The 25,515-nt window shown below is 49.8% G+C and overlaps 2 protein-coding genes across 3 annotated transcripts; one reads left to right on the top strand and one right to left on the bottom strand.

Moving 5' to 3' along the window:
- The first annotated feature begins 7,088 nt into the window (after positions 1–7,088).
- On the top strand, positions 7,089–13,154 carry SLC2A4 (solute carrier family 2 member 4). Its single transcript, XM_017675219.3, has 11 exons — positions 7,089–7,347; positions 8,624–8,740; positions 8,850–9,022; positions 9,111–9,235; positions 9,348–9,463; positions 9,564–9,726; positions 9,810–9,997; positions 10,139–10,243; positions 10,376–10,477; positions 10,978–11,181; positions 11,689–13,154. The coding sequence occupies exons 1-11, from the start codon at positions 7,315–7,317 to the stop codon at positions 11,890–11,892; spliced, it is 1,530 nt and encodes a 509-aa protein (XP_017530708.1). The 5' UTR covers positions 7,089–7,314; the 3' UTR covers positions 11,893–13,154.
- Positions 13,155–13,383: 229 nt separating this feature from the next.
- On the bottom strand, positions 13,384–19,346 carry YBX2 (Y-box binding protein 2). Of its 2 annotated transcripts, XM_017675220.3 has the most exons (10): positions 19,066–19,346; positions 18,326–18,389; positions 16,914–16,947; positions 15,962–16,051; positions 15,072–15,356; positions 14,799–14,902; positions 14,362–14,539; positions 14,122–14,201; positions 13,885–13,969; positions 13,384–13,773 (listed from the first exon to the last, which is right to left on the bottom strand). In XM_017675220.3, exons 1-10 carry the CDS (start codon positions 19,340–19,342, stop codon positions 13,750–13,752), a joined length of 1,221 nt encoding a protein of 406 aa, XP_017530709.2. In that variant the 5' UTR covers positions 19,343–19,346; the 3' UTR covers positions 13,384–13,749. The 2 variants fall into 2 exon arrangements, with proteins under 2 accessions (XP_017530709.2, XP_017530710.2); XM_017675221.3 differs by lacking the exon at positions 14,122–14,201.
- Positions 19,347–25,515: the final 6,169 nt, after the last annotated feature.

Genomic DNA, 25,515 nt, shown 5'->3' with positions numbered 1-25,515 from the left:
AGGTCAGCTCATTTTGTGAGATTATGGTAATCTCGCCTATGATATCAGTTAAGGATAATATAAGAAGAGTATTATAGGTCTATTTCATCTATAAATGTAAATATCCTTAATAAAACATTACTTAACCAAATGTAAAAGTGTGTTTAAAGAGTAATATATCACAAACAAGGACAAGAATGCAAGTGTTTATCTCAAGAATGCAAGTGTTTTAATATTAGAAAATCCACCAGTTTAACTTACCACATTAATAGACTAAATAAATAAAGGATATGATTACTTCAATCAATAATTTTAAAAAACATTTGATAAGGTTCAACACTGACTTACAATAAGAATGTTTAGCAAACAAAGATTAGAAGAAATTCTTATACTTAGTGAAGAAGTCTTAGGCTCATCTTTTTTATGATTGGGAAAAGGATGAAGATGTTCACTATTACCCTTTCTGCAGGTCTTGATCAATAATACAAGGAATTAAAAAAATAAGTAGTGCAAAGATTGAAAGGGGCAATGCCAGCAAGGATGAGGAGAAGGGGGAACCCTCCTACACTGTTGGTGGGAATGTAAATTGGTTCAAACATTGTGGAAAGCAATATGGAGGTTCCTCAAAAAACAAAGTGGAAATGCCATTTGACCCAATAATTCCACCCCTAGAAATTTACCTGAAGAAAACAAGATCCCTGATTTGAAAAGACAGGTGCACCCCTATGTTTATCGCTGCACTATTTACAATAACCAAGATACAGGAAGCAACCTGAGTCTACCAGTAGATGAACTGATAAAGAGGATGTGGTACATGTATACAATAGAATATTATTCAGCCATAAAAAGAAAAGAAATCCTACCATTTACAACAACATGGATAGATGTAGAGGATACTATGCTCAGTGAAATAAGCCAGGCAGAGAAAGACAAATACCAAATGACTTCATTCATTTGTGGAGTATAAAAACAAAGCAAAACTGAAGGAACAAGATAGCAGTGGACTCACAGACACTGAGAAGGAACTAGTGGTTACCAAAGGGGAGGGGTTGGAGAGGGTACGTGGGGAGGGAGAAGGGGATTAAGGGGCGCTATAATTCGCAATCACAATATAGGTAGTACCTTCACGGGAAGGCAGTACAGCATGGAGAAGACAAGTAACGACTCTAACATCTTACTACCCCGATAGACAGTAATGGCAATAGATGGGGTGAGGTCTTGGTAATATGAGTGATTGCTGAAACCACTGTGTTGTTTACATGAAACCATCATAAGATTGTTTATCAATGATACTTTAATAAAATACAAAAAAGATTGAAAGGGGCAAATTAAAACTGAGTTCCAGATGATATAATCATCTACTTAGACAAATGAACAGAAAACAGAGACCATTAGAACCAGCCACGGTGTTCAGCAGGTTGCTGTATACAAGATCAACCTAACAAAAACAAAAACAGCCAACTAGTATTTTACTATACCAGCAATAACCAATTAGGAAATGAAATAAAAAATAACATTCAATTTGCTTCAGTGACAAAACTATAAAGCATCTAGGAACTAAACAAGTATTCATGAACTTAGTGGAAAATTTTTTTAATTCTAATAAAGGACATAGAATATGACCTGAATAAATAAATAGTCCATGCTTTTAGTGGGGTGACTTAACATTATAAAGGTATCAGTTGCCACCAATGGGACAGAATAAAAGCTCAGAGACAGACACTTGTATGTATCAGAAACTGATATGTGGAAAACGTGTCTCAATAAGAGAGAACTAAATTGGATCCTTAGAACTTAAAACAAGGATGCACTCTAGATGGATTAAAAAGATGTAAATGTGAAGAGTAAAACTGTAAACTTATTGGAAGAGTATGTAAAAGAATGTCTTTGCAGTGAAGAGATGGAAAAAAAACATGCAAATTTTCAAAATCACAAACCATAAGGGGAAAAAAATTGTCATTCTGATTCACCAAAATTAAGGATTTCTATTCAATGAAATTAACCAAGGAAAAATTAACAGGCAGATGATGGAATGAGAGAAAACATTTGTAAGGTCCAAATCTGACAAATAGCTGATATAATTTTTAAAAATGTTTTGTCAATCAACAAGAATACTCTAAGAGATAACAGGCAGAGAATATAAGAAGGGAATTTACAAGAGAAGAAAGCCAAAGTGCTAACAAGTGGTTAAAGGGATGCTCCAAGCCATGAGTAATCAGACAAAAGTGCAATGAGATACTACCTTTCAACTATTAAACTGACAAGTATTAGAAATTCTAACCAATTCTTGTTTGATTAAAATCTCATATACTCAAATTTTGCAGATCCCTCTTCTCCTATGATCTCCTCTTAAGAAAATCTGCTCAAAACACCTACACCTCCAGAAGTAACTACAATTCCAGAAGATATTCTTCAGATTTTATCAAAATACAACTCAAACCTAGCCACTCCAGTGGCAGTTAAAGCTGTGTCACCAAGCAAAGGGCTCCTTACCAGGTGTAAAGGACAGAATATCCGAGACACTGGCAACAAAAGAGAACTGGTGAACAAATTCTAGTGGATCCATCCATTATAGAAACTGAACAGAATGAGATAAATGCGGAGCTGGACTTACTTTGTTATTCACATCCCCTACATATTTCCCTACAATATATATTAAAGATAAGCATGGAAAAAAAAATCTCACATAATCCATGCTGGATTTTAAAAGATTGACCATTTAAGTGTTGGTGAGGATGTGGAGGGACTGGAACTCTCATACATTGCTGAAGGGAATATAAAATGGTACAACCACTTTGGAAAACAGTTTGGCAGTTTCATAGCAAGTTACACATACACCTATCTTGTAATCCAGCCATTTTACTCCTAAATATTTTCCTGGAGAAATGAAAGCATGTGTTCATACAAACACTTGTACATGAAATGTCCTAGCAGCTTTATTTGTAATTGTCTAAAACTCAAAATAACCCATATGTCCATCATCAGGTGAGTGGATAACCAAACTGATTACTATTGGTAATCAAATCAATACTATTCAGCAATAAAAAGGGATAAAGTCTTGCTACACAGAACAACATGGGTAAGTCTCAAAATAATTATGTTAAGTGAAAGAAGCCAAAGAGTACATTCTATATGATTCCATTTACATAAAATTCTAGAAAATGCAAACTAGTCTATGACAGAAGACCAATCAGTTGTTGCCTAGAGAGTGAGGGAAAGAAAGGGCTGATGGGAGAGTTTGCAAAAAGGTACAAGAAACTTTGGAAGATGATAGATACATTCCTTTTCTTGATCATGGGGATGGTTTCATGGGTGTATATATTTGTCAAAATGTATCAAATTGTATACTTTATGTGCAGTTCATTGTTTGTCAGTTATGTCTCAACACTGTTTAAAAACAACAAAACACCTTACTCAGTTCAGTCTATTCTACGCACTATATGAGTATCACATTATTCATCTTCATTAAAACCCTAAGATGTAGATACTATTATTATCTCCCTTTTCATTTTACAGATGAGGTAAAGAAGGCACAAAGAGCTTAGGTAACTTTCCCAAGGGCACCAAGTTAGTATCAGAGCTGGGGCTCAAACTCAGGCCTTTTGGACCCAGAGCCCATTCTCTTAACTGCTGCATTTGGATGCTGTCTGAGAGGGTGTGAGGCAGCAAAACCCTTCTGCACTGCTGATGGTAGTGGTGACTGGGACAGTGATTCTCCTGAGTAAGTTGGTAGTACTTAATCAAATTAGGAATAAGTATACCCTATGACTCAGCACTTCCGCTCAAGGAGAGAAATATAAAGAAAGACATAGGCATAAGCAAAGGTAGAGATATATCTCCCAAAGAAGTTCTCATAGGAGTCCATAGTGAATCTTGTATGAAAATGTTCATTGCCACATTGCTGTGGTGGAGAACTGGAGGTGACATGGGTGCTCATCCATGCAAATGTGAGCAAATAAAATGGGATGTGACTGATACTGTGGAGTATTATGCAACAATAAATTTGATAATCAGTTTTTAATTTTAAGTTTTTTTGAGTGAGTTTTTAAAGCAGAGTGCTTACTGAAAATAAGATCAGAATGAAATATAACATATAACAAGATATTTTCATAAATGTAGAATACACACAAAATAATATTTTACAAGAGTACAAATAAAACAATCATTAAATGCATTGAAATGGTTGTCATTTGAAGGAGGACAAATGAGAAACGGGTATGGAAATAAAAGAGACTAGTTTAAAAAATAAAAATAGAATAAGCATAGATCAAAAAAGACAATGTGCAAAGAATCATGTCATTAATTGAATCTTCTGCCCCTGACACCTTAATATATAGATAAAATGCAGTGAAGGGACAAAGGAAGGAGATGGCACTATTGGAGCTCAGGAGTCAAGGTTTCCCTCCAGAAGCTGGTAACAGAGTGGGCCTGTAGAGTAGGAGCTGGAGGCAGAGAGGAGCAGAAATATCCTGGCTTTCTCCTGCCCTCCAATCTCTTACCTACAATGGGCCAAACTCACCCCTACAGGCAGGCAGTGGACACAGGAGCTTGGAAAACAAAAGTCTGCAGGACTTAGCTCCCAATGATATAGGGCAGAGTTTAGGAGGGCAAAAACTGGTTCTGAGATCAAACAGGCCAAGGATTACTGTGTAAAATCATCACACACACACACACATACACACGCTCCAATGCAAAGTTTCACTTTTGTCACGTGTCACTCCTTCCTTCCCAGTCCTCTATCAGTCTCTTTCCCCTACCTTCAATGCCATATCTCTTTCCCTCTCCCAACTCTCCCCTTATATTTCTTATCTGTAAACTACTCTATCTGCTGTATCTACCTGTGACTTGCTTTCCTTGATGCTCCCTTTCCCTGGGGTTTAAACCCCTACAAATGTCCCTGATAAGCATCAGTAACAAAGCATCAGTGAGAGCAGGAATGTGCCTTGCCCCAAGTGGCAGGACAGACCCCAGCCCTGTGTTCCACCTACTACACTGACTTTTCATCTGCACGGATGATCTGTGCCTCCCTCCTACCCCTGCTTTTCCCCTCGGCACCTTTGTGGGCTTTCCGCTTCTCCTTGCATCTCCTCCTTTTGTGGTATTCCGGTATCCACGGTTTTACCTTCCTGATTGGTCCCTCTCTGCTTCCATCAGCCATTGCTGCTCCTTTCTGCTCATAAATGGTTGATTCTCCTCAATGTTCAGACTTCAGTTCATCTACACCCTGTTAGTCAGATAGGTGGAGCCATTCACCAAATGGTTCCCTCCTTTGTGATTGCTCTACTATCTGCCTTCTTGGCCATAAAGAGCAGGTCTTCATTACACTCCCTCAACATTTACTGAGCATCCGCCTCTATGCTGGATGCTGGGGATACAGAGATAAACAAGGTAACCTGCCCTCAAGGTTGAAGTACGAAGAAGAAATGATGACAATATACTACACTGGAAACACATGGTTTTCTGGAGGAAAGCCAAGAAAGGCTTCACAGAGTGGGTGAGCGCTGACTAGGAGTCCTCTGGTGTTCAGAGTGAGGAATTTGTATGACAAAGGCAGTGAAATAGCAAAGTGGGATCTGGGTACAACAATTAGGTATTGATTAAAACATGAGAAGAAAGGATAGAAGGTGAAGCAGAGATAGGGTAAGAAAGGCAGGTTTTATTCACTCTGAAAAAGAATTTGAACTTGACAAGTGAGGGCAACAAAGGGCCAGTGACTTTTGAGCAGGAGTAATGAGGTTGAACTTTTTTTGTATTGTACTCTGCCCTCTGTATAAGGGAAGAGGAGGAGCAGGAAGACCAGTGAAGGTGATGATGGTCTGCATCAAAGTGGCAACAGTACCGGTGGAGGAAATCAGATGAAAGTGAATTTAGAGGTCAAAACACCAATGCTGGTAACTAACTGGATAAAAGAGGATGCAAGAGAAAATGAATCAGGCGAAACTTCCAGGATTTTGATAGGAGTGACAGGGTGGCTAATGGGGCCATCCACCGGGATGAGGAAGAGCATGTTTGGACATGCTGGGCATCCGAGCTGCCCCATCTAGGCGGAGCTGAGCACTGGAATCTGGAGCTCCAGAACGAGTTACCCGGCGGGATGTAACGGAAACTTCAGAGAATGCGCTGCGGATTCTCGCTGTCCCTCCAGATGGCACTACAGCCCTGCGCTACTGAAACCCGTTTACCGAGCTGCGCGCTCCCTGTACAGAGTATTCCGCTTCTCCAAGGACGTGCCAACTCTAGGTCTCGCCCTTCTTCTCCCTGGGCAAGATTTAGCTGATGATCCAAACCCGGAGCGGCCTGCGGAGAGCGTGTCCAAACTGTCCACGCGACCAGCATCTTCATGGGCGGCTCAGAAACCTCAGGGCTGGTGGCATGGTTGGTGTGACCACCTGTTCCTCGGGCCGCCTCCAGGAACCAACATTGGTGGGGAACGCGGGTAGAAGAAGGGCCAGATAGGCAATGCCCTCAGCAAGGATGCAGAGAAAGAGGACCACCAACCCCAGACACACAGCCCGCTAGGAACGGAATTTCCCGTCCTCCAAGGCCATCCCCGCATGAGAAGCGTGTAGCGGACCCTTTAAGGCTTTAAGGCTCCGTTTCCCTGCCCTCCCCCGCCCGGGACAGGCCGAGACACCCGGGACCTGACATTTGGCTTTTCCCAAAGTGGGAGCTAAAAATAACCACTGTGGGTTACTTTAGGTCATTACTCCTCTCCCACCTCGCGCGCCAGCTCGCACCCTCAGCCTCAGGTCGCCGGAGTTCTCTACCCGGCTAGCACACCTGGCCCACACAACCTCCCCTCAGATCCTGGGACTGCAGCCCGGAAGCGCAGAACTTTTAAGTAGCCTCAGCGGGAACCTGGCCTGGTGGGCGGAGTCTTCACACGAAGGGGGCGGGCTCTTCCGTACTGCGAGGACCTATTTCTCAAAACTTCCCAACCGAAGGCGGGCGGGAACCCTGGGGCAGTGTCTCTCCCGGCGCACCGAGGGGGCGTGGCCTCGCTGGCCAACCCGCTATCTGGTGCCAAACTCTATATCCCCGGCTTAGGGAGGGGGCGTGGCCTCCTGGCCAATGGGTGATGTGAAGGGCGTGGCCCGTGGGGGCTGCAGGGGCTCTGTGTCTTTTCGCGGTCACCCTGGTTTTGCCAGATTCCCGGGAGCCCTTCCGCTCTCTGGATCCTTGGCTTGTGGCTGTGGGTCCCATCAGGCCCGCCCTCCGCACATCGCTCCGGGACCCACGTCGCCCCGGCGCCCTCTGCCTGCCAAACCGGGGCCCTCGACCCCCAGTCGCCTCCCTGTTAACTGCATCCCCTGCGCCGCAAGCTCTTAAGAGAAGATGCCCTCTGGCTTTCAACAAATCGGCTCAGAAGTAGGGTTCGGCATGCGGGAGCGGGACGGGGGCACGGGTCCGGCTTTTCTTGGGGTGGAGTCGCTTTTGGGGTCAGCTAAGGGGCGGTCCCTGCACAGACGCAGGGAATGGAAGTAAGGGCCTGGCTATTTATACCCAGGCTGGACAACCCGTGACTGTCAGGTAACAATCCCTCTAAGAGGCTGAGTGGGTCTGGGGGACCTTTCGGGGGCACGAGTACACCTGCATTATGCGAGTCCCGGCTTCGCCCCCTTCTGGGGACACTGCCCTCGTTACAGCCTGCGAAAGCTGATCCAGGAGAGTAGCCCTCCAGGAGCTGTCCGTCTGTTCCAGCTAGCGGGAAGTTTTTCGAGGACCAGAGCCTCTCTGTGGGCCCCCACCCCCACTCGTGGCCGTCCTCCAGGACGCTGAACTTTCCCTTGGCTCCATGGTTGGTGGAGGGGCTGAGGGGAGTGTCAGCCCCCCCTCCCCCAGCTCAGGTTTCCGCCTAGAGACAGTCTGTGCCGCCAGCGAGCGGCCACCCCGCCACCGCCCCTCACACCACCTTCCCGCCCCCATCTCTTGGGCATGACTCTCCCAGGCAAAAGCCGGGCGCGGCCTCCCGCCCTTCATCGGATCTTGAGGGGGAGGACAGGCCGGGGCGGAGACAGAAAAGGCCATCCCAAGGGCCTTAGGCCTAGAGGAATGACCTCGATGTCCTTTTTGGAATTGCTCTTCTTGAGCCTAGTGGGGGCCTCCAGGAGAAAGCTGAGAGAACCTCCAGAGGGGAGGGAAGAGGACAGAGGCCGATAGTGATAATGTACTTATCATTTTACAAACCCAGCACTGTCAGGGATACTGTTAACATTTGATTTTGATTTTCACACTTTTCACTGACAGGCAAAGCAGGCACCATCAACTCTATCTCCCTTAACCTAGCGGAGACCTAGGTTAAAAGTGGAAAAGTGACTTGCCCAAGGTCACACAAATCTAAACTGTTAAGGCAAGCCTGACCCAAGGTCACAGAGGAATTGTGAGACTTAGGTCCCCAAACATTTCTCTGCCTGCTGTAATCAAAGATCTAGTTTCTTCTCCATACCCTGGTTACTGTAGGGTTCTTTTTGCTTCTGTTTACATTGAGATCTTCATGCGATTCCTAATATGGCCCCTTTTCCTTTGCCTAATATGTTGGATGGAGCCCAGCATCTTGAGGCCTCGATTGGACTTGGGCCCCTGGGGAAAGGAAAGAAACCATGATTCCGTGTGCTTTTCCTCCTCTCTGCTTCTGCCTGCCCAGGAAGGGGAACCCCCTCAGCAGCGAGTCACTGCGACCCTGGTCCTCGCCGTATTCTCTGCTGTGCTTGGCTCCCTGCAGTTTGGCTACAACATCGGGGTCATTAATGCACCTCAGAAGGTGAGGGGCCTGCAGTTGGCAGAGTGGGGATGCCCAGAAAAGGATGTTCCCCAGGGACACCAGGGGTGAGCAGAGAGGGAAGGGAATCACTCCTTTGCTGTCCTTCCAGGTGATTGAACAGAGCTACAACGAGACATGGCTAGGGAGGCAGGGTCCTGAGGGACCAGGCTCTATTCCACCAGGCACTCTCACCACCCTTTGGGCTCTCTCCGTGGCCATCTTTTCTGTGGGCGGCATGATCTCCTCTTTCCTCCTTGGCATCATCTCTCAGTGGCTGGGAAGGTATAGGACTGGAGGGCAAAGGTGGGGGGATGGGGAAGGGGCCCCAGCCTGGCACCCTAACTCTTACACTTCACTCTTTGCCTGCCAGGAAGAGGGCAATGCTGGTCAACAATGCCCTGGCTGTGCTGGGGGGTGCCCTCATGGGCTTGGCCAATGCTGCTGCCTCCTATGAGATGCTCATTCTTGGACGGTTTCTCATTGGCGCCTACTCAGGTACCCAAGGGCACCATGGCCCTGCTCGGTGCTGTGATCTCCTTCGCCATCCCAGGCCTGGGGGGTGGGAGTGGGCAGCTGCCCTCAGACTTCTTTTCTCCCTTCTGCCCAGGGCTGACATCAGGGCTGGTGCCCATGTATGTGGGGGAGATCGCCCCCACTCACTTGCGGGGTGCCTTGGGGACGCTTAACCAACTGGCCATCGTCATTGGCATTCTGATAGCCCAGGTGACTGGTTCTGGTCTCATGGGGGGCTATGCAGGGGGTTGGAGTAGGGCTCTAGGGAACAGGCTGAAGCCCTGCCCTCTTTCCCATTCTTCTCCCACAGGTGCTGGGCTTGGAGTCCCTGCTGGGCACTGCCACCCTATGGCCACTACTCCTGGGCATCACGGTGCTGCCTGCTCTCCTGCAGCTGGTCCTGCTGCCCTTCTGCCCAGAAAGCCCCCGCTACCTCTATATCATCAGGAACCTGGAGGGGCCCGCCAGAAAGAGTGAGCTTCCACCCACTCTTGCTAGCACCTCTCCTCCCGCCAAGCCCCCTCCCTGCCCTCTCAGGCCTGACCCTCACCTCCAGGTCTGAAGCGCCTTACGGGCTGGGCCGACGTGTCTGGAGCTCTGGCTGAGCTGAAAGAGGAGAAGCGGAAGCTGGAGCTCGAGCGACCACTGTCCCTGCTCCAGCTCCTGGGCAGCCGTACCCACCGGCAGCCCCTAGTCATTGCAGTTGTGCTGCAGCTGAGCCAGCAGCTCTCAGGCATCAATGCTGTACGTATGCAGCAGCCTCCGGGAAGGGCAGAGTTAGGGAACAGTCCAAGAGGAGGGAAGAACGGGCAGTCCAGCTTGGTGTGAGCACAGGGGAGGAATGGTCATCTCGGTCATCCTCTTTTCTTCTCACCCCACTTGTAGGTTTTCTATTATTCAACCAGCATCTTCGAGACGGCAGGGGTAGGGCAGCCCGCCTATGCCACCATAGGAGCTGGAGTGGTGAACACAGTCTTCACCTTGGTCTCGGTAACTGCTGGCCTCTGGAATGGCCATCACCACTGGCTTCACATAACTGGGTTGCTGCCACCCACCCACCCACCCACCTCTCCCACTTCCTGTGCCCCGAGGGCCCCTGCCAAGCCCTGTCTCTCCCTGCAGGTGTTCTTGGTGGAGCGGGCTGGGCGCCGGACACTCCATCTCCTGGGCCTGGCAGGAATGTGTGGTTGTGCCATCTTGATGACTGTGGCCCTGCTTCTGCTGGTGAGGCCTGGGCTGTGGGAAGGGGACCAGTGGCCCAACCTGCGGGAATGGCCCCAAGAGGATCTGTGGCCAGCTAGTGCCACACCTCAACACACATGCCTTTAATCCTGGGGCCAGCTGTGTACCCAGATCGTGGTCTGTGCTCCAAGGGACCCAGGCTACACTTGCTCCACTCTGGGAGGCTGCTGTAGCACAATTCTGGAAGCCAGGAAGGAGAACCACTCTCCAGCCTCAGAAACAATAATTCCTAAGGACTCAGCTTTAGAACCAAGGGAATATTGACTGTCCTAATAGCTGAGAGAGACCATAACATAGGGCAGCCAGCTAAATGTCAGTGCTCAGAAATGCTCAAGGACCTGTTCTAACCTAGGGTGGCAGCTCCCCACCCCGACCCCATCCACGGTGAACTGCTGGGAGGGATAGGTTTCAGTTCTCTGGGTGGAGGGCAAAGTTAGATCCAGAAAGATCTGACCTGAATCCTCCATCCTTCCTGCTCCTAGGAGCGGATTCCAGCCATGAGCTATGTCTCCGTTGTGGCCATCTTTGGCTTTGTGGCATTCTTTGAGATTGGCCCTGGCCCCATCCCCTGGTTCATTGTGGCCGAGCTCTTCAGCCAGGGACCTCGCCCAGCAGCCATGGCTGTGGCTGGTTTCTCCAACTGGACGTGCAACTTCATCATTGGCATGGGTTTCCAGTATGTTGCGGTAAGTCCCCTGCCCCATTCCAATCTCCCACCCCATTGGCCAGAGGGCAGCTCACAGCTAACCCACTCACTGTCTAGTCAGGGACTCCCCCATCCCGCAGACTACTACTGGTCCAGGGGCCACTTTGAAGAACAGTGCTCCACCACAATCAGGTGAAAGATGGGAGCTGAACTAGATCAGATAGCAACAGAGGTATCTTCAAAACTAGTGGCCTAATTTATTTAGACTAAATATTTTAAACTTTATATTAGTACTGCACATGGCTGGAAATCCACTCTGAGTGCAGTAACTCAGGAGAGTAAAGAGGGCAAAACCTTAAAAGAAAGCTGGGGCACAGAGAATCCTTTTTTCACTAAATTCTCATTCCTGGTAATTTCCATTGCCCTGCAAAGCAGCTACCTGCTTTCTGCAGGATCCCAGCCCCCTGTGAGGGACTTAAGTTCCTGGCTTGCCTGAGACCAGCCTGTCCCTCCTCTCTGTCAACACCTCTTTCTCCACCTGTCCCAGGATGCTATGGGTCCCTACGTCTTCCTTCTATTTGCGGTCCTCCTGCTTGGCTTCTTCATCTTCACATTCTTAAAAGTGCCCGAAACCCGAGGCCGGACGTTTGACCAGATCTCAGCTGCCTTCCGCCGGACACCCTCTCTTTTAGAGCAGGAGGTGAAACCCAGCACGGAACTTGAGTACTTAGGGCCAGATGAGAATGACTGAGGGGCTGTGCTGGGGAGGGAGAGCCAGTTCTCTCGACCTCCTCAGAGACCCCCTCCTTTCCTCTGAAGCACTTTAACCCTCTCCTCCCCATTACTTCCAGGGTGGAAAATACCCACAGCCTGGTGGAATTGGGAAGCTGGAGGGAAGGGTGGTCCGAGCATGCCCTCAGTCCCCCTGTATAATTCTCTTGGGTTATTTATGTTATGGTTAGGCTGTGGCCATTGGGATGGGCCATTCTCTCCTCTCATACCTCCTTCCTCCGTAGCCCACTGCCCTCCACTCCAGACTTTCACTCCCCTGCTAGAGAAGGGGATTGGAGGCTCTGATGTTGTAGTTATACAGTCCCCCTGTATAACTCTCTTGGATTATTTATGTTATGGTTAGAATATGGCCATCAGGATGGGCCATTCTCCCCTTTCATCCCTCCTTCCTCCATAGCCCACCCAACTCCGCTCCAGACTTTCACTCCCCTGCTAGAGAAGGGGATTGGAGGCTCTAGGATTGACGTTTTAGTGGTGGTGACCTAAAGCAGAACACAGGACTGGAGAAATCGAGTTTCCTGCCACCTCAGACTCCTCCCACTCACTGGCACTTTCTCCAAATTCTTGCCCCATAGGCTCTGGGTAAAGGGGGTTCTGTCTTGACCCCTATAGGGTAAAGGACATGCCCTCCCAAGGTCTAAGCTCACCTCTCTCACTGCAGGCTCAGTCCTGTCACTCAGCCTCCTGGGGTGAAGGAACATGTGCCCAGATGTGGTGAGAGGAAGGGACAGCAGCCTCCACCTCTAGACTTAGGTCTCTGTGCCCTACCCCAGCTGTTCCCCAAAGCTGCTGAGCAGGGGGCACCAGCTGTTTGTTCCTCTCCCATCCTGGAAGGGTGTTGGACCCACAGGCTTTTGACCAACTATGGAAAAGAGGGATTTGAAAGGCTGCCTATAAACACTGGGCTAGGAGGAGCCTTCAGATATTTTTGTATATGTTTGAAAAAGAAGGGGTAGGGAGGAGAAAAAACCAAAGGTCTGTTGTACTTAATGTATATATATAGAGATACACATATAAAGTCACTGTATGAGACAAGCGTCCTGTCATAGAAGCACTCAAGGATGGGCGGAGACAGGGACCAGAACTACTTTTCCCCCCCTCTGCCTCCCTTGCCATCCTGCCTCAGCTCAAGACTGAAGAATCCTCTGGATGCTGTCACTCATGCCCCCACTTGTATTTATAGTCATTGCTTTTATTAACAGTAAATGCTCAAGTCGTAGCCTTGAACTTTACAAAACATTCATTCTACAGAGAAAACATTATTCCCATTTTGCAGATGGGAAAAGTGAATCTCACAGGGGTGAAAGCACTTATTCATAGCTGCATAGCTAGAAACACAGGAAAACAGGGATTCAAGAGCAGACCCTGCCCACTGCCCGGTCCTCCTCCACCCTCCTTCAGTAGTGAGTTTTCAGCAATTCTCTGAACAGAAAAGAGGCAGAGACCAAGACAACAGGAAAGCCTGTTTTTTTGTTTTTACTGGACGCTCAGGTGGCACATGACAGTTCATAAAACGGCTTCAGAGATGTGGGTAGAAGAGAAACAAAAATAAACTGGGGTGGGAAAGAAAAACAACCAGGAGGAGGTAAGAGCTGGCTGGTTTCTTCTCAGCCTGAATTTAGGGGAGGAAGTTGTTGCCTCTGAACAGTAAGGATGGATCCCTTCAACTCTTGGTAAAGGAGAGAAAAGAAAAAAAAAAACAAACAAAAGGCTGTTGCTTTGGCCCTCCTGAGTCTCAAGGAAAAGGGGGAAAAGCCGGTGTTTTGATGTCATGAATTATGGGAAAGCGGGGAGAAGGTGCTGGGTAGGGTACAGGTCAGTTGGAAAAACTGGCAGATACCTGAAAGAGAAAGAGAAATGAGCCAATCATGACTAGCAACTTATCACAACCCAGTCCCCCACCCTCTTGGCTACTTGCCTTGGCCTGCCCCTGGAGCTGCTTGCCACTCACCAGATGGTAGCTCTGGGTGTCCTCTAAATTGGAGTCACTCCAGTATGGTGGTGGTGGGGTCCCCACTGTCAATGGGGCCTGAGGTCTAGAGAGAACAGGGAAGCTCAGCTGAGACCCTCTTGTTCTTTAGAGCCCCCAACTTCAACCTTCTCCCACCTTTCCTCCCATTCTTCCCCAGTGCACCCCCAGCCTGGTGCTGTCACCCCCACACAGCCAAGTACAGGGGGTGACACACACTTAATTGCCTCTGGGGTTTCCTGGTGAGCAGGGACACCTGCCAGAGGTGGACCCAGCACTGCTGGCTCTTTGGTGTCAGGCTGCAAGAAAGGGGGTGGGGTGGGGACAGGGCCAGGAGAGGAGGCAGCAAAGGGACAGAGCGAGAAGGGGAGGGAAAGGAAGACAGAAAGGTGAGAGGGAGGTCGGCCCAGCTTTTCTCTCACACACACACAGCCCCATGTAGACACCCAAGGTCCTCACTTCCAGGGCTGTGGGCTGCCTGGGTCCAGGCGGCTGCTGCTGTCGCCGTTGGAAGTAGGGGCGGTTTCGTGGGCGCTGAGGTTCAGGCCGGGACCCATCAGTGGGGCCTTGGCTGGGCTTGGTCTCACCATCCCCACCTTCTGTGGTGGGCTGCTGGGGTGGCCTGGGGCGAAAAGGCCTGGGGAGGAAAGTGGGGGTGCTGGAGGGAGCCAGGAGCCTGCATAGAGCACCTCCCTCCCAGCCCCACTCCTGCCCCCAGAAGCCAAGCTTCCAGCCCCAGTGGCGCCTAAGCAGTAATCACTCAGCTACCTAGCCCCTCACCACTGGCTTCAGGCTCTTAGAACTTTGCTCTTCCCCATCTCATCCTCCAGTCCTCTTCCACCCAGGGGACCAACACCGAATGAGGAAGGGAAGGCGGCCCTAGAAGAGAATCTTACCTTCGGTATCTGGGCCGGAATCTGGGTGGGGGGACCCGCTCATCTCCCTGATGTTGATCCCCCTCCAATGGGGCTGTCTCTTTGGGTTCTAGCCCATCAGTGCCCTGAGAAGGTATAAAGGCCTGGGAAGCCAGCTGCCCAAGACCCAGGTATCCACAGCTTTCCCCAGAGTTGGTTTCGCCTCCTCTGGGGGCTCCGTGCTGTCTAGCCTGGCCAAGGTCCACTCCTTTCCCAGGACGTGGGCAGTTGTTCCATACCCCCAGTCCCCCTCACCTCTATAGACTGCTGCTGGTTGGGGGACCGAGGGCCTCGCACAAAACGACGTCGGTAAAAGAAGGGTGGTGGGCGCCGTCTTCTGGGCCTCTGCCCAGAGTCTTCAGCTCGCTCCCCCTCACTGCCTGGTTCTGTCCCACCTGATGGAACCTCTGCCACCATGGGTGGTGGGGCAGCTGCGCGAGGCCGGGGGATGAATCGGCGGAACCTACGTCGATTGGGGGCATAGCGGCTGCCCTTCACTGGCACACCCCCAGGCCCAGTTACATTAGCAGCTTCTGCACCCTGGGAAAGAGGTGGGGAGGACACAGAACTGCTGTTAACATCAAATGCACAGCAGTCCCAGACTCATTCCAGTCATTTGTCTTCCCCTTTGGCCAGCTAAAACCCCTGTCCTCTTCCTTCAGATCCTTTAACTTGTACCTCTTCCCACCCTCCCCCAGGAGGGGCAATGGCATGTGTTTGGACCCTTCTAGGAGGGGCCACCTCTGTATCTTGTCCTTTTCAAATAGCTTCTATGGATCCTCTTGAGTTTAGGAGTGGAGGTGGGGTGGAGGCAGGGATGGAGAAAGAATTCTGTAAGCCACTGTCCGCCTAACTACAGAGGCTGACTCTGAGGACCTGGGGACATGACCCCATGTGGAGGACAGGCACAGAAGTGCATGCTGAACTACAAAGAAACCAGATTATTACTGCCTGATGACAAGGACACGTTCTTTAGGACGTGTCCTCCCCTTACACCAGCCAGAGTGTTACAGACAACAACCTTGGCGTGAGAACACAGTCCCATTCCCACAGAGGAAGGGCTGGGAGAGCCAAAGCCTGGGATGGCCTCCAGGCCATCCTCCCGCAAACTTGGCTGGCTCTGTATCTCACTACAGCTCTCAAACCTTCTCTCCTTCCACGACATCAAACTCCACAGTCTCCCCGTCTCCAACGCTGCGCAGAAACTTCCTGGGGTTGTTTCTTTTGATAGCTGTCTGGTTAGGAGAAAGGTCATGAGAAAGGTGAGGACAGCATGCCCAGAGTCTCTCGCACCCCTGCTGTGTCCACTACCCAATTTCATTCTTTTCAACATTTTACTTGTGTGCCAGGGCTGGATGGTGGAGCAAGGAGAAGGTAGTCAAAGTTTAATAGGGAAAAAGCCATGAACTAGGGGCCTCAGCACTGATTGTGCAGTCACCACTGTCTCTAGGATGCACTCCTTCCTCCCTTTAACCTTAGGGATTTTTTAAAAGGGAGGCAAGAAACATGAACTCAAAGGCAAAACAAAAAGCATAGACAGTCTTAGGTTACAAACTGAGTAGAACGTGCTATGCCTCTTATCTCAATCCCACTGAGCACCTTTTCCACCAAAGCAGTGGTTCTCAAGCTGCAGCACGCAGCAGAGTCACCTGGAGAGCTTGTTAAATCAGATTGCCAGGCCCTTCCCCCTGTCTGATTGATTCAGTAGGTCTGGGGCAGGACCTGAGTATTCAGCTGATAGGGCTGCGGCTGCGGCTGATGGTAGAGACCACACTTCGAGCCACTGCATCCATGTGTCTCTATCCTCTCCCTTCCCCCTGACTCATTCCTGTAGTGTTAACAGGTCCCAGTAGGTGGTGAGCTTACCATGCCAGAGAACAACATACTTCTTTCAACAAAAACCCAACACAAGTGGGACCAATGGCAGTTAATACAAGCACCTGAGACAGGTGGGAGAGGCAAACTCTTGCCTAGTGCTCTGGTGGGCCTGCTGTTAGGTGGTAAACGCTGGAGAAATAGGATCTATACTGCTAGGGATTGTGGCAAAGGCCTTCAGAGGATGGGTTCCTCTCCTCACAAAGCCAACCTAACTCTTACCTGGTGAACAAAGACATCCTCCTTGGTGTCATTCCTGCAGAACAGGGTGGTTGTTAGGGAGTGACTTCGGTGGGATGCTCACCTCCACTCAGGCCTCCCTAGCTACCCATTCCTAAGTTCAGGAGGCCCAACCGCTCCAGCCTCACGTGCTGCTTGGGGTTAAATGGGGCCCAGGGAGTGAGACAAGAGCTAGCTGGGCCTCCAGAAGCTGGTATGAAGAGAAGTATACCTGAAACCTAGACAAAAACCTAGGCTTCATGAGGAAAGGGCGGAGTGGGAAGGCAAAGGCACCTTGAAGGAGCTGGGCTAGTTCTTAACCACCCTGTATCCCTTGGGCACTGGAGAACCTGGTAGTGCTGGGTGTAACTGTCCCTGGTCAACACCCCTCTTTCCCAGCCCCATCACAGTTGGAAATTCTGCTCTCTTTCCTCCTATTGTCAAGAAGAGAGAATGTGGGGACAGGTAGAGGTGTGGAGCATTTTTGAGAAGGGAACAATGTGTCAAGAACCTGCTCTAAACAGCCCCAAAACTTGATTCTCACCTTCAGTCTGGAGGTGAACCAACACCCTTAAGGGCCAAGGGTGAGACATAATATTCAATCATTTTCTATCACTACTTGACTCTTACCCCAATTTATCCATCTTAGCACCCCAGTGCGGGGGCAGTGGAGAGGTTTTCCTTCAGAAACCTCCCAGGAGTCCTGTCTCCAGAATTAGAGAGGGACCCTTCCCGAGAACAAAAATGTTCTTGCTTTAAAGTACTTGAATCTGCACAAAGGTCAGCCTGCTAAGAGGGAACCAGGGCCTCCCAGGAGGGCTGGGCTGGGCAGGGTGCCCAGGCTGAGGAAGGGCCTACTGGGTAGTCCTGGACTCGGATCAGAATCTGCCACTGCAGCCCCTCCCAGTGCTGGGAGAGGGTGGGGCTGCCCAACTGAAAGAAAGCCGCAGCCTCAGGAGGGGCTGGCTCCTTGCTTCTCCAACCCCCACCTATCAGCCTCCTCAGGTGGGGATTCAAATGAGCCAACAGCTCTGCAAGGGAGATGAGTTATGAGAATGCTCTGTGTGCTGCCTCAAACAGGAAATGAGGATTCCAGCCCAGAGCCCCAGGCGCAGAAAGCAGGTACATTCTGCCCCAAAGGGAAGCGAACTAAAGCAGAGGGTAAGATGGATAAATTGGGAGGGTGGGCCAGTTTTGCCAAGTTCCTAGATCATTAACCCTCAGCAGCCCTTGAAGATGTGGACAAGACTACATCATGCCCACATTCGTGCTCCAATTAGATTTTCAATCCGCGTCAGCTGGACATCTCAACCATGTGCCTCAGCAGGGGTAGCGATGAGCTTGGGCAGGTGTCCAGTCCCACAGACCAGTCTGGAAGACAATCACTCCACCCCCTCCCGGGGTTTCTCGGATACCTGTTGATGAATCCATAACCATTCCGGACGTTGAACCATTTGACAGTGCCCAGGACTTGGATTGCTGCCAGGCAGAGATGCAGTGAGGGCAGTAAAATGAGGGAAGAGACGGAGTTGGACTCAGTTTTGAGACACTCGAAAATCTAACCTGTCTCCCTATTACCTACTGAGCTGAACTTCAAACCCTCCAGGTTTTATCCAGTAGCTTCAAGGCATTCTTGCTCCAGTTCCGACAAATGGAAAGACTCACATCGGGTCTCACAGACTTTCAAAATCCTTCCAAGTCTAAGGCATGTTTATCCTACAAATCCAAGCCCTTTACCTAGAACCGGGTACTCATCTGGTGCACAAAGCCCTTACCCTCAGGGCATAACTGAGTGCTTTTCTCGTCCTACCAGCAGAAGGGTCCCACTACCACACCTGCTTGTCAGGCTCAGAGTCTTAACTAGTACTAACCCTAGCTAGGCCGTCTCCCGCCCCGGGGGCGTGGCCAGACCCTGAGGTTTTATCCTCCACCCCAAAGCCCCAGCTGGACATGCTGACCACGCCCTCCGGCTCAGTAAGCAGGGCAGGATTTCCCACCCGGGAAGTCACTGTTCTGCTGCCCCCGGCCCAGCTAGTTCTTTGAACCTCCAGGCCAAGCTAACCTTCGGCCTTCCCTACACCTCCGTGCTCCACGATGCCCCTCCCCCATCCCACCGACCCTTTAGAGCATCCCTGGCACGCGCCACTCCCCTCACCCAGCACCGGCTTGTCCGCCTGACTCCGGGCTGGGAGCGCGGAGGTCCCCGAGGGTGCTGTCGCCGGATTGCCAGGGTTACGGGGGCCCGGTGCCGACGGGGTCCCAGCAGCGGTGCCGGGGGCGGCTCCGACCCCGCCGCCGCCCGCTCCGCCGCCTGCTTTCTGTGGCTCTCCCGCGGGCACCGGTACCACCACCGCTACCACCCCTGTCGCTGTAGCGGGCACCGTCGCCGCGGGGACCGCTGTGACCACCGCTGCCACCTCCGCCTCGCTCATTCCGCCGGGTCCAGTACCGGCCGCCGCCACCTCTACCACCGCCCCGGCCCCTCCCTCGGCTCGCGAACCAGCTGCCCGGCTCGGTCCTCGCGCCCCGAGCCTCGCCCGCACGCCGGCAGCGGGCCCTGAATTGAGGCCAATAGCAGCCCGCAGCTGCAGCGCGCACAGGCCCCGCCTCCCGGGCACAGGCCAATCCTAGAGGAGCAGTCCCTAGCCCGCACGCCGGCCCCGCCTCCCGGGTTTGGCGCGGAGGTCGAGGCCCCCACCCGCAGACCTGTAAGTACACCTGGGCCCCGCCCCCGTGCTGTCACGAGACATACACCACCCAATCCATTGGCCGGTGGCCCCTTGCCCCTCCCCCCGCCCCTTTCTACCCGCCGCGGAAAATCAAACCGGCTGGTCTTTCCCCAACTGCCACCTGGTTCCTACGCGAAGGGCGGGGCGAGCGGCGCAGCTGCAAGGTTGCCCCCGACGACCTGGGTCGGGGTCGGGGCCAGCAGCCCAATTCTGGCTGCAAGCGGTGCCTTTCACCACCTCGAGACCACCCTTTCCCGCACGCTGTGGGGTATGGACCTCTTCGCCCGGCCCGCCCCCTTTCCCTCCCAGGAGGATGCCCCGCGCACCCCGGGCGGCGGTATTCTCCCGCAGGTAAGCTGGAAGGCGCAGCGGAACTTTTCCAGCCCACGATTGTGCTCACAAGCCTGGAACTCTCACTTTTGTTTTCGAGGTAAAACTTCTGTATGGCAAAATACACAATTCTTCTCGGAGTTTTGATAAACCTGTTTGTTCAACTATGTAGTCAACACCCTAATAAAGATATTTTTCCTCGTCCTAGAAAGCTCCCTTGAGCCCCTTCCAGACAATCCCAGCCTCCCCATAGACCACAGCTGTTCTGACGTCTCCCTCCTGCCCTAGATTAGTTTCAGGGACCCCCGTGCCGGGCGCTGTGGTCTCCGGCCAAGCAGGCCTTCCTGGCCGCTCCCTTCAAATCTCTTTCCTCTGACTAGCCAGCTTCTTCGGACCGATTGCCTCTGCGCGGGCAATTTCCACGGGCTAGAACGTGTCCTCCGTTCTCAGGATGACTTCAAGTACAAGCTTGCTTAACACTCCTCATTGTCACATCTTACTTTGCTTTTCTCATGGCATTTTTGAAAATACGAAAATATCCTTTTTATTTGCCTATTTTTCCCCTTTCCCCCGCAGTGCCAGACTGTGAACTCCACAGTAATAACAGTGTAGTTATGCCTGACTCCTGGCACATAGGCATTGAATAAATGAGTGGTCCCTATTACACAAATGAGAAGACTGAGGCCCGGTGCTAGGCTTGCCGCAGGTTTTACCGGAGCCAGGGAGGCCCGGCCAGGGAACCAATATCTCCCTCCCAGAATAACGACTCTAGAAGTAGTGCCTGCCGAGGTCCGCCTCCCCGACCCGGGAGGACACTGCCAGCGCTGGGTAGCGCGTATTTTTAGCGGGGACAGCGCGCCCTGGGGTGGCACACGTGCCCCCACGCGCTGCTCAGCCCCACGTGCTCTTCCGTCTGGTGTCCCAAGGCCGGCCCGGGCGTACGCCCTTCAGCCGCGAGCGCGGCCAATTCCGGTCCCGGCGCGCCCTCTGCGGGACGTTGGCGGCTTCGGCTTCCTTAGTTGTCCTTCCACCAGCCACCCCGCCCACCCCAGCCCTCCAGCCCTTACAGAGTTGAAAATTCTGTCTCCCGGGCAGGGCATGGGGTACACTGGACAGGGAAAGAGAAAATATGATAAAACAACTAAATCACAAAGCTCGGCCGTGAAGGACACAGGAATGACCACCCTCCCTTAGACTGTTGAGGACCAATTTACCTGTGACAGCCCTGAGCTTCTGGAATGGGAAATCAGGAGACCAGTCTGCGGGAAGTCGAGCAAGATAAATCACGGTGTAACCCCGGTGACAAAAAAAATCAAAAGGAAGGTAAAGAGGGAGCTCAGGTGTGGACTGGTTATCTCCGAGGTTAAGAGGGAGAGATGAGAGGAAGCTCCTAGGAAAAGTGAGCCCTGTGTGCAGTAAGATTAAAAATGTGGCACGGACCCGGAGTGGGGGCGCTGCAGAGGAAAGTAGTCCCCACGACCACACAGAGGCAGGAAACAACGCTCACACATTCAACAGTTACATACTCTATTCCTGTGGATAAGAATGAGCAGGTGCAACAACGCGGTTCGATTAATTTCCCTGTTCAGTTGAAGGGTTTGTGCATGTAATTTTCTGGTTGTTTAAATATTTTCAGGTGCTACATACATAACAAGGGCTCCAGGCATTCTAGCGAAATGTCTTCCTTTTTTTTCTGTCACTCTCTTTACATTTGCTCCTGCCCACCTGATGTTGTTTGGCCTTTGCTGTTTAAAAAATAAAAACAAAACCCCTGCCTCCTTAACTATTGTCCTCTGTACCACTATCAATTAAACACCAAACTTCCTGAAAGCAGTCTACTGTCTCTGCTTCCTCATCTTTCTTTCACACTCCACCAACCCAAATCTGGTTTCTGTCCCACCCCACCCCTCCACTGAGATGGCCTTGTCCACAATCCCTCAACCGAGATATTCTGTGGATGGTTTTTGGTTCTCTCGGCTCCATCCAGAGAAGTGTTCCTGCCACAGCTTCCACAGCCCAACCTTCTGCCACCCCTCTCCTTTGGTGATTTGTTTTCCTCCACCAGCCTCATTCTTTCCTGGTCTGCCTCTGTAGGTTATTTTATCCATTCCCTGGTATTGGTGACCACCTGCTACTGATGGCTCTTAACCTATATCTCCAGCCCTGAGTCTTTCCCACCTTCTACCAAACTCTGAGCCAGGCATTCTCTAGCCAGGTGCTTCTCAGACTTCTGAAACCTGACAAACCCACATCCAAGCTCCTCATTTGCCTCCCTTCCACCCGCTATCCTCGCTGAGCTTTGTCACCACTTACCCACAAACATTCTTAGTGCCCATTCCTCATTTGTAGAAGAGTTTCCCCTGGATGCCCAGGCTTAGCACAGCAAAAGGGGATATTTGTGGTATCAAATTGGAAAAAAAAGTTGAAAGATTTAAAAGATGGTATCACCTCTATCTCAGTATCAAGTACTCCCAGAAACTTTCCCCTCCTCCCAAGTCAGCCCAAATCAGAGTTTACTTCTTTCTTCTAACACCTGTTCCCTTACTTCCAAGCTGCTACAGAGAGCATTCCATATCTCCATGCCTACAGAAGCTCCATCTTCTCTCCTCCTATGTAGTCTTTCACTGTTTTTACCTCTGTCCTCCACTCTTTCCAGGCTCTGTTAATGCTCTGCCAAATCCTTTACCTTTTCTTGACCCTCCACCTCCTTGTCCTGTCTGCCATCTCTGATATTACTTACCACCTACTTCTTGAAATCTCCTTGTCTCTTTTTTTAAGAGTTAATATTTTCTGAGCACTTACTATGTACCACACACTGCACTAAGCACTTTAGTGCCTTTTCAGTCATTTACTCCTTAGAGCAGCCATAGGAAGTAGATTGTAGTATAATTATCCCCATTTCTCAGAGAGGGAAACTTATGTATAGTTAAGTCAAGCAGACAGCCTAAAAGCACACAGCTGTGGAACACACCAGGCTGGGATTCAAATGTGATCAGCCTAACTCCAGAGCCCATTTTCTAAGTCATCAGCCTCCTTCCATTGTGCTAGGATTACCCTTTGCCAGCTTCCTCAACAACCCCTTGGTCTTGCATCCTCCCTAGTTCTTTAGAAGGTTTTTCCTTCCATAAACTTAATTTCCTGAAAGGCTGTCTACATTACCCAGGTTCTGCATCTTTCCTTGGCCCAGCATTCAGTAAAGACAGTGACACCTGCCATATTATCTAGTTCAGGGGACACTTTGCTGCCACTTCTGTGTGGCAGGTGCAACTGGAGAGCTTCCTTCTCAGACTTCTTCATGGGCTACTCAGTCTTTTACTTGCCTTCCTAAAGGTCAGAGTTCCCATTTCAGCTCTCCTATGGAGAGCTTATACACTCCCACTGCTTCAGCTAGGACCCGTTATGGATACAATTGTGTCCCCTAAGAATATATGTTGGAGTCCTAACCCCTGGTGCCTATAAATGTGACCTTATTTGGAAATCGGGTCTTTGCAGATGTGGTCAAGTTAAGATGAGGTCATTAGGGTAGGCCCTCATCCAATATGCCTGGAGTCCTTCTAAAAGGAAACTGGCCCTGTAAAGACAGACATGGAAGAAGAATGCCATTTGATGACAGAGGTGGACACTGAAGTGCTCCAGCTGCAACTCAAGCTGGAAGAGGAAAGAAAAGATTCTCTTTTCAAAGCTTCAGAGAGAGGATAGCCCTGTCAACATCTTGATTTCAGACTTATAGCCAACGGAACTGTGAGAATAAATTTCTGTCTTTTCAAGCACCAACTCTGTGGTACTTTGTTATGGCCACCATAGCAAACCGATATGCAACCCAAACACAGATGACTCCCCAATCTATGCCTTCAGTCCAGACCACCTGCACTCCAGACCCAGGATGGCCAACTGCCCTGTCTTGGTAAAGGGATCCACTGTATCTAGATGCAGAGATGTGTACCCCTCTGCCCCTACCTGGTTCACGCCATCAGCATCTCTCTCCTGCATCATTACAGTGCCTACTTGGTTTCCTTGCTCCAGAATTGCTCCCCTTCAATCCGTTTATCATGAAATACCTCACAAGCACATTAGCCTCCCAGTCATTCTGCCCTCCCATCTTACTTTATTTTCACTATTGTTTATTTATTAAGGTATCATTGATATACATTTATGAAGGTTTCACAAGAAAAACAATGTAATTATTACATTCACCCTTATTATAAAGTTTCCCCTACACCCCACTGCAGTCACTGTCCATCAGTATAGTTAAGATGCCACAGAGTCGCTATTTGTCTTCTCTGAGCTACACTGTCTTCCCTGTGACCCCACACACACACCATGTGCACCAATCATGATAACCCACAATCTCCTCCCTCCCTCCCCACACACCCTCCCTCTACCCCTCCCTCCCCTTTGGTAACCACTAGTCCCTTCTTGGAGTCTGTGAGTCTGCTGCTATTTTGTTCCTTCAGTTTTGCTTCGTTGTTATACTCCACAATAAGGGAAATAATTTGGTATTTGTCTTTTTCTACCTGACTTATTTCACTGAGCATAATACCCTCCAGCACCATCCATGTTGTTGCAAATGGTAGGATTTGTTTCTTTCTTATGGCTGAATAGTATTTCATTGTGTATATGTACCACATCTTAATCCATTCATCTACTGATGGACACTTAGGTTGCTTCCATTTCTTGGCTATTGTAAATAGTACTGCAATAAACATAGGGATGCATACGTCTTTTTCAAATTGGGCTCCTGCATTCTTTGGGTAAATTCCTAGGAGTGGAATTCCTGGGTCAAATGGTATTTCTATTTTTAGTTTTTTGAGGTATCTCCGTATTGCTTTCCACAATGGTTGAACTAGTTTACATTCCCACCAGCAGCGTAGGAGGGTTCCCCTTTCTCCACATCCTTGCCAGCATTTGTTGTTCTTAGTCTTTTCTATGTTGGCCATGCTAACTGGTCTGAGGTGATATGTCATTGTGGTTTTAATTTGCATTTCCCTGATAATTAGCAATGTGGAGCATCTTTACATGTGCCTGTTGATCATCTGAATTTCTTCTTTGGAGAATTGTCTGTTCATATCCTCTGACCATTTTTTAATCAGGTTATGTGCTTTTTGGGTGTTGAGGTGCGTAAGTTCTTTATATATTTTGGGTGTTAACCCTCGTCAGATATGTCATTTACAAATATATTCTCCCATACCGTAGGATGCCTCTTTGTTCAGCTGATAGTGTCCTTTGTTGTACAGAAGCTTTTTAGCTTGATGTAGTCACATTTGTTCATTTTTTATTTTGTTTCCCTTGCCTGAGGAGATGCGTTCAAGAAAAAGTTGCTCATGTTTATATTCAAGAGAGTTTTGCCTATTTTTTCTTCGAAGAGGTTTTATGGTTTTCTGACTTACATTCAGGTCTTTGATCCATTTTGAGTTTACTTTTGTGTATGGGGCTAGACAATAATCCAGTTTCATTCTCTTGCATGTAGCTGTCCAGTTTTGCCAACAGTTGCACTATTGTGTTTATTAATACAGGGTACTTTCTTGTTCATATTTTCTTGTTTATGA

Source organism: Manis javanica, chromosome 4 (assembly GCF_040802235.1).
Source record: "Manis javanica isolate MJ-LG chromosome 4, MJ_LKY, whole genome shotgun sequence".
Taxonomy (NCBI): domain Eukaryota; kingdom Metazoa; phylum Chordata; class Mammalia; order Pholidota; family Manidae; genus Manis; species Manis javanica.
This window is presented reverse-complemented; position numbering and strand designations above follow the sequence as displayed.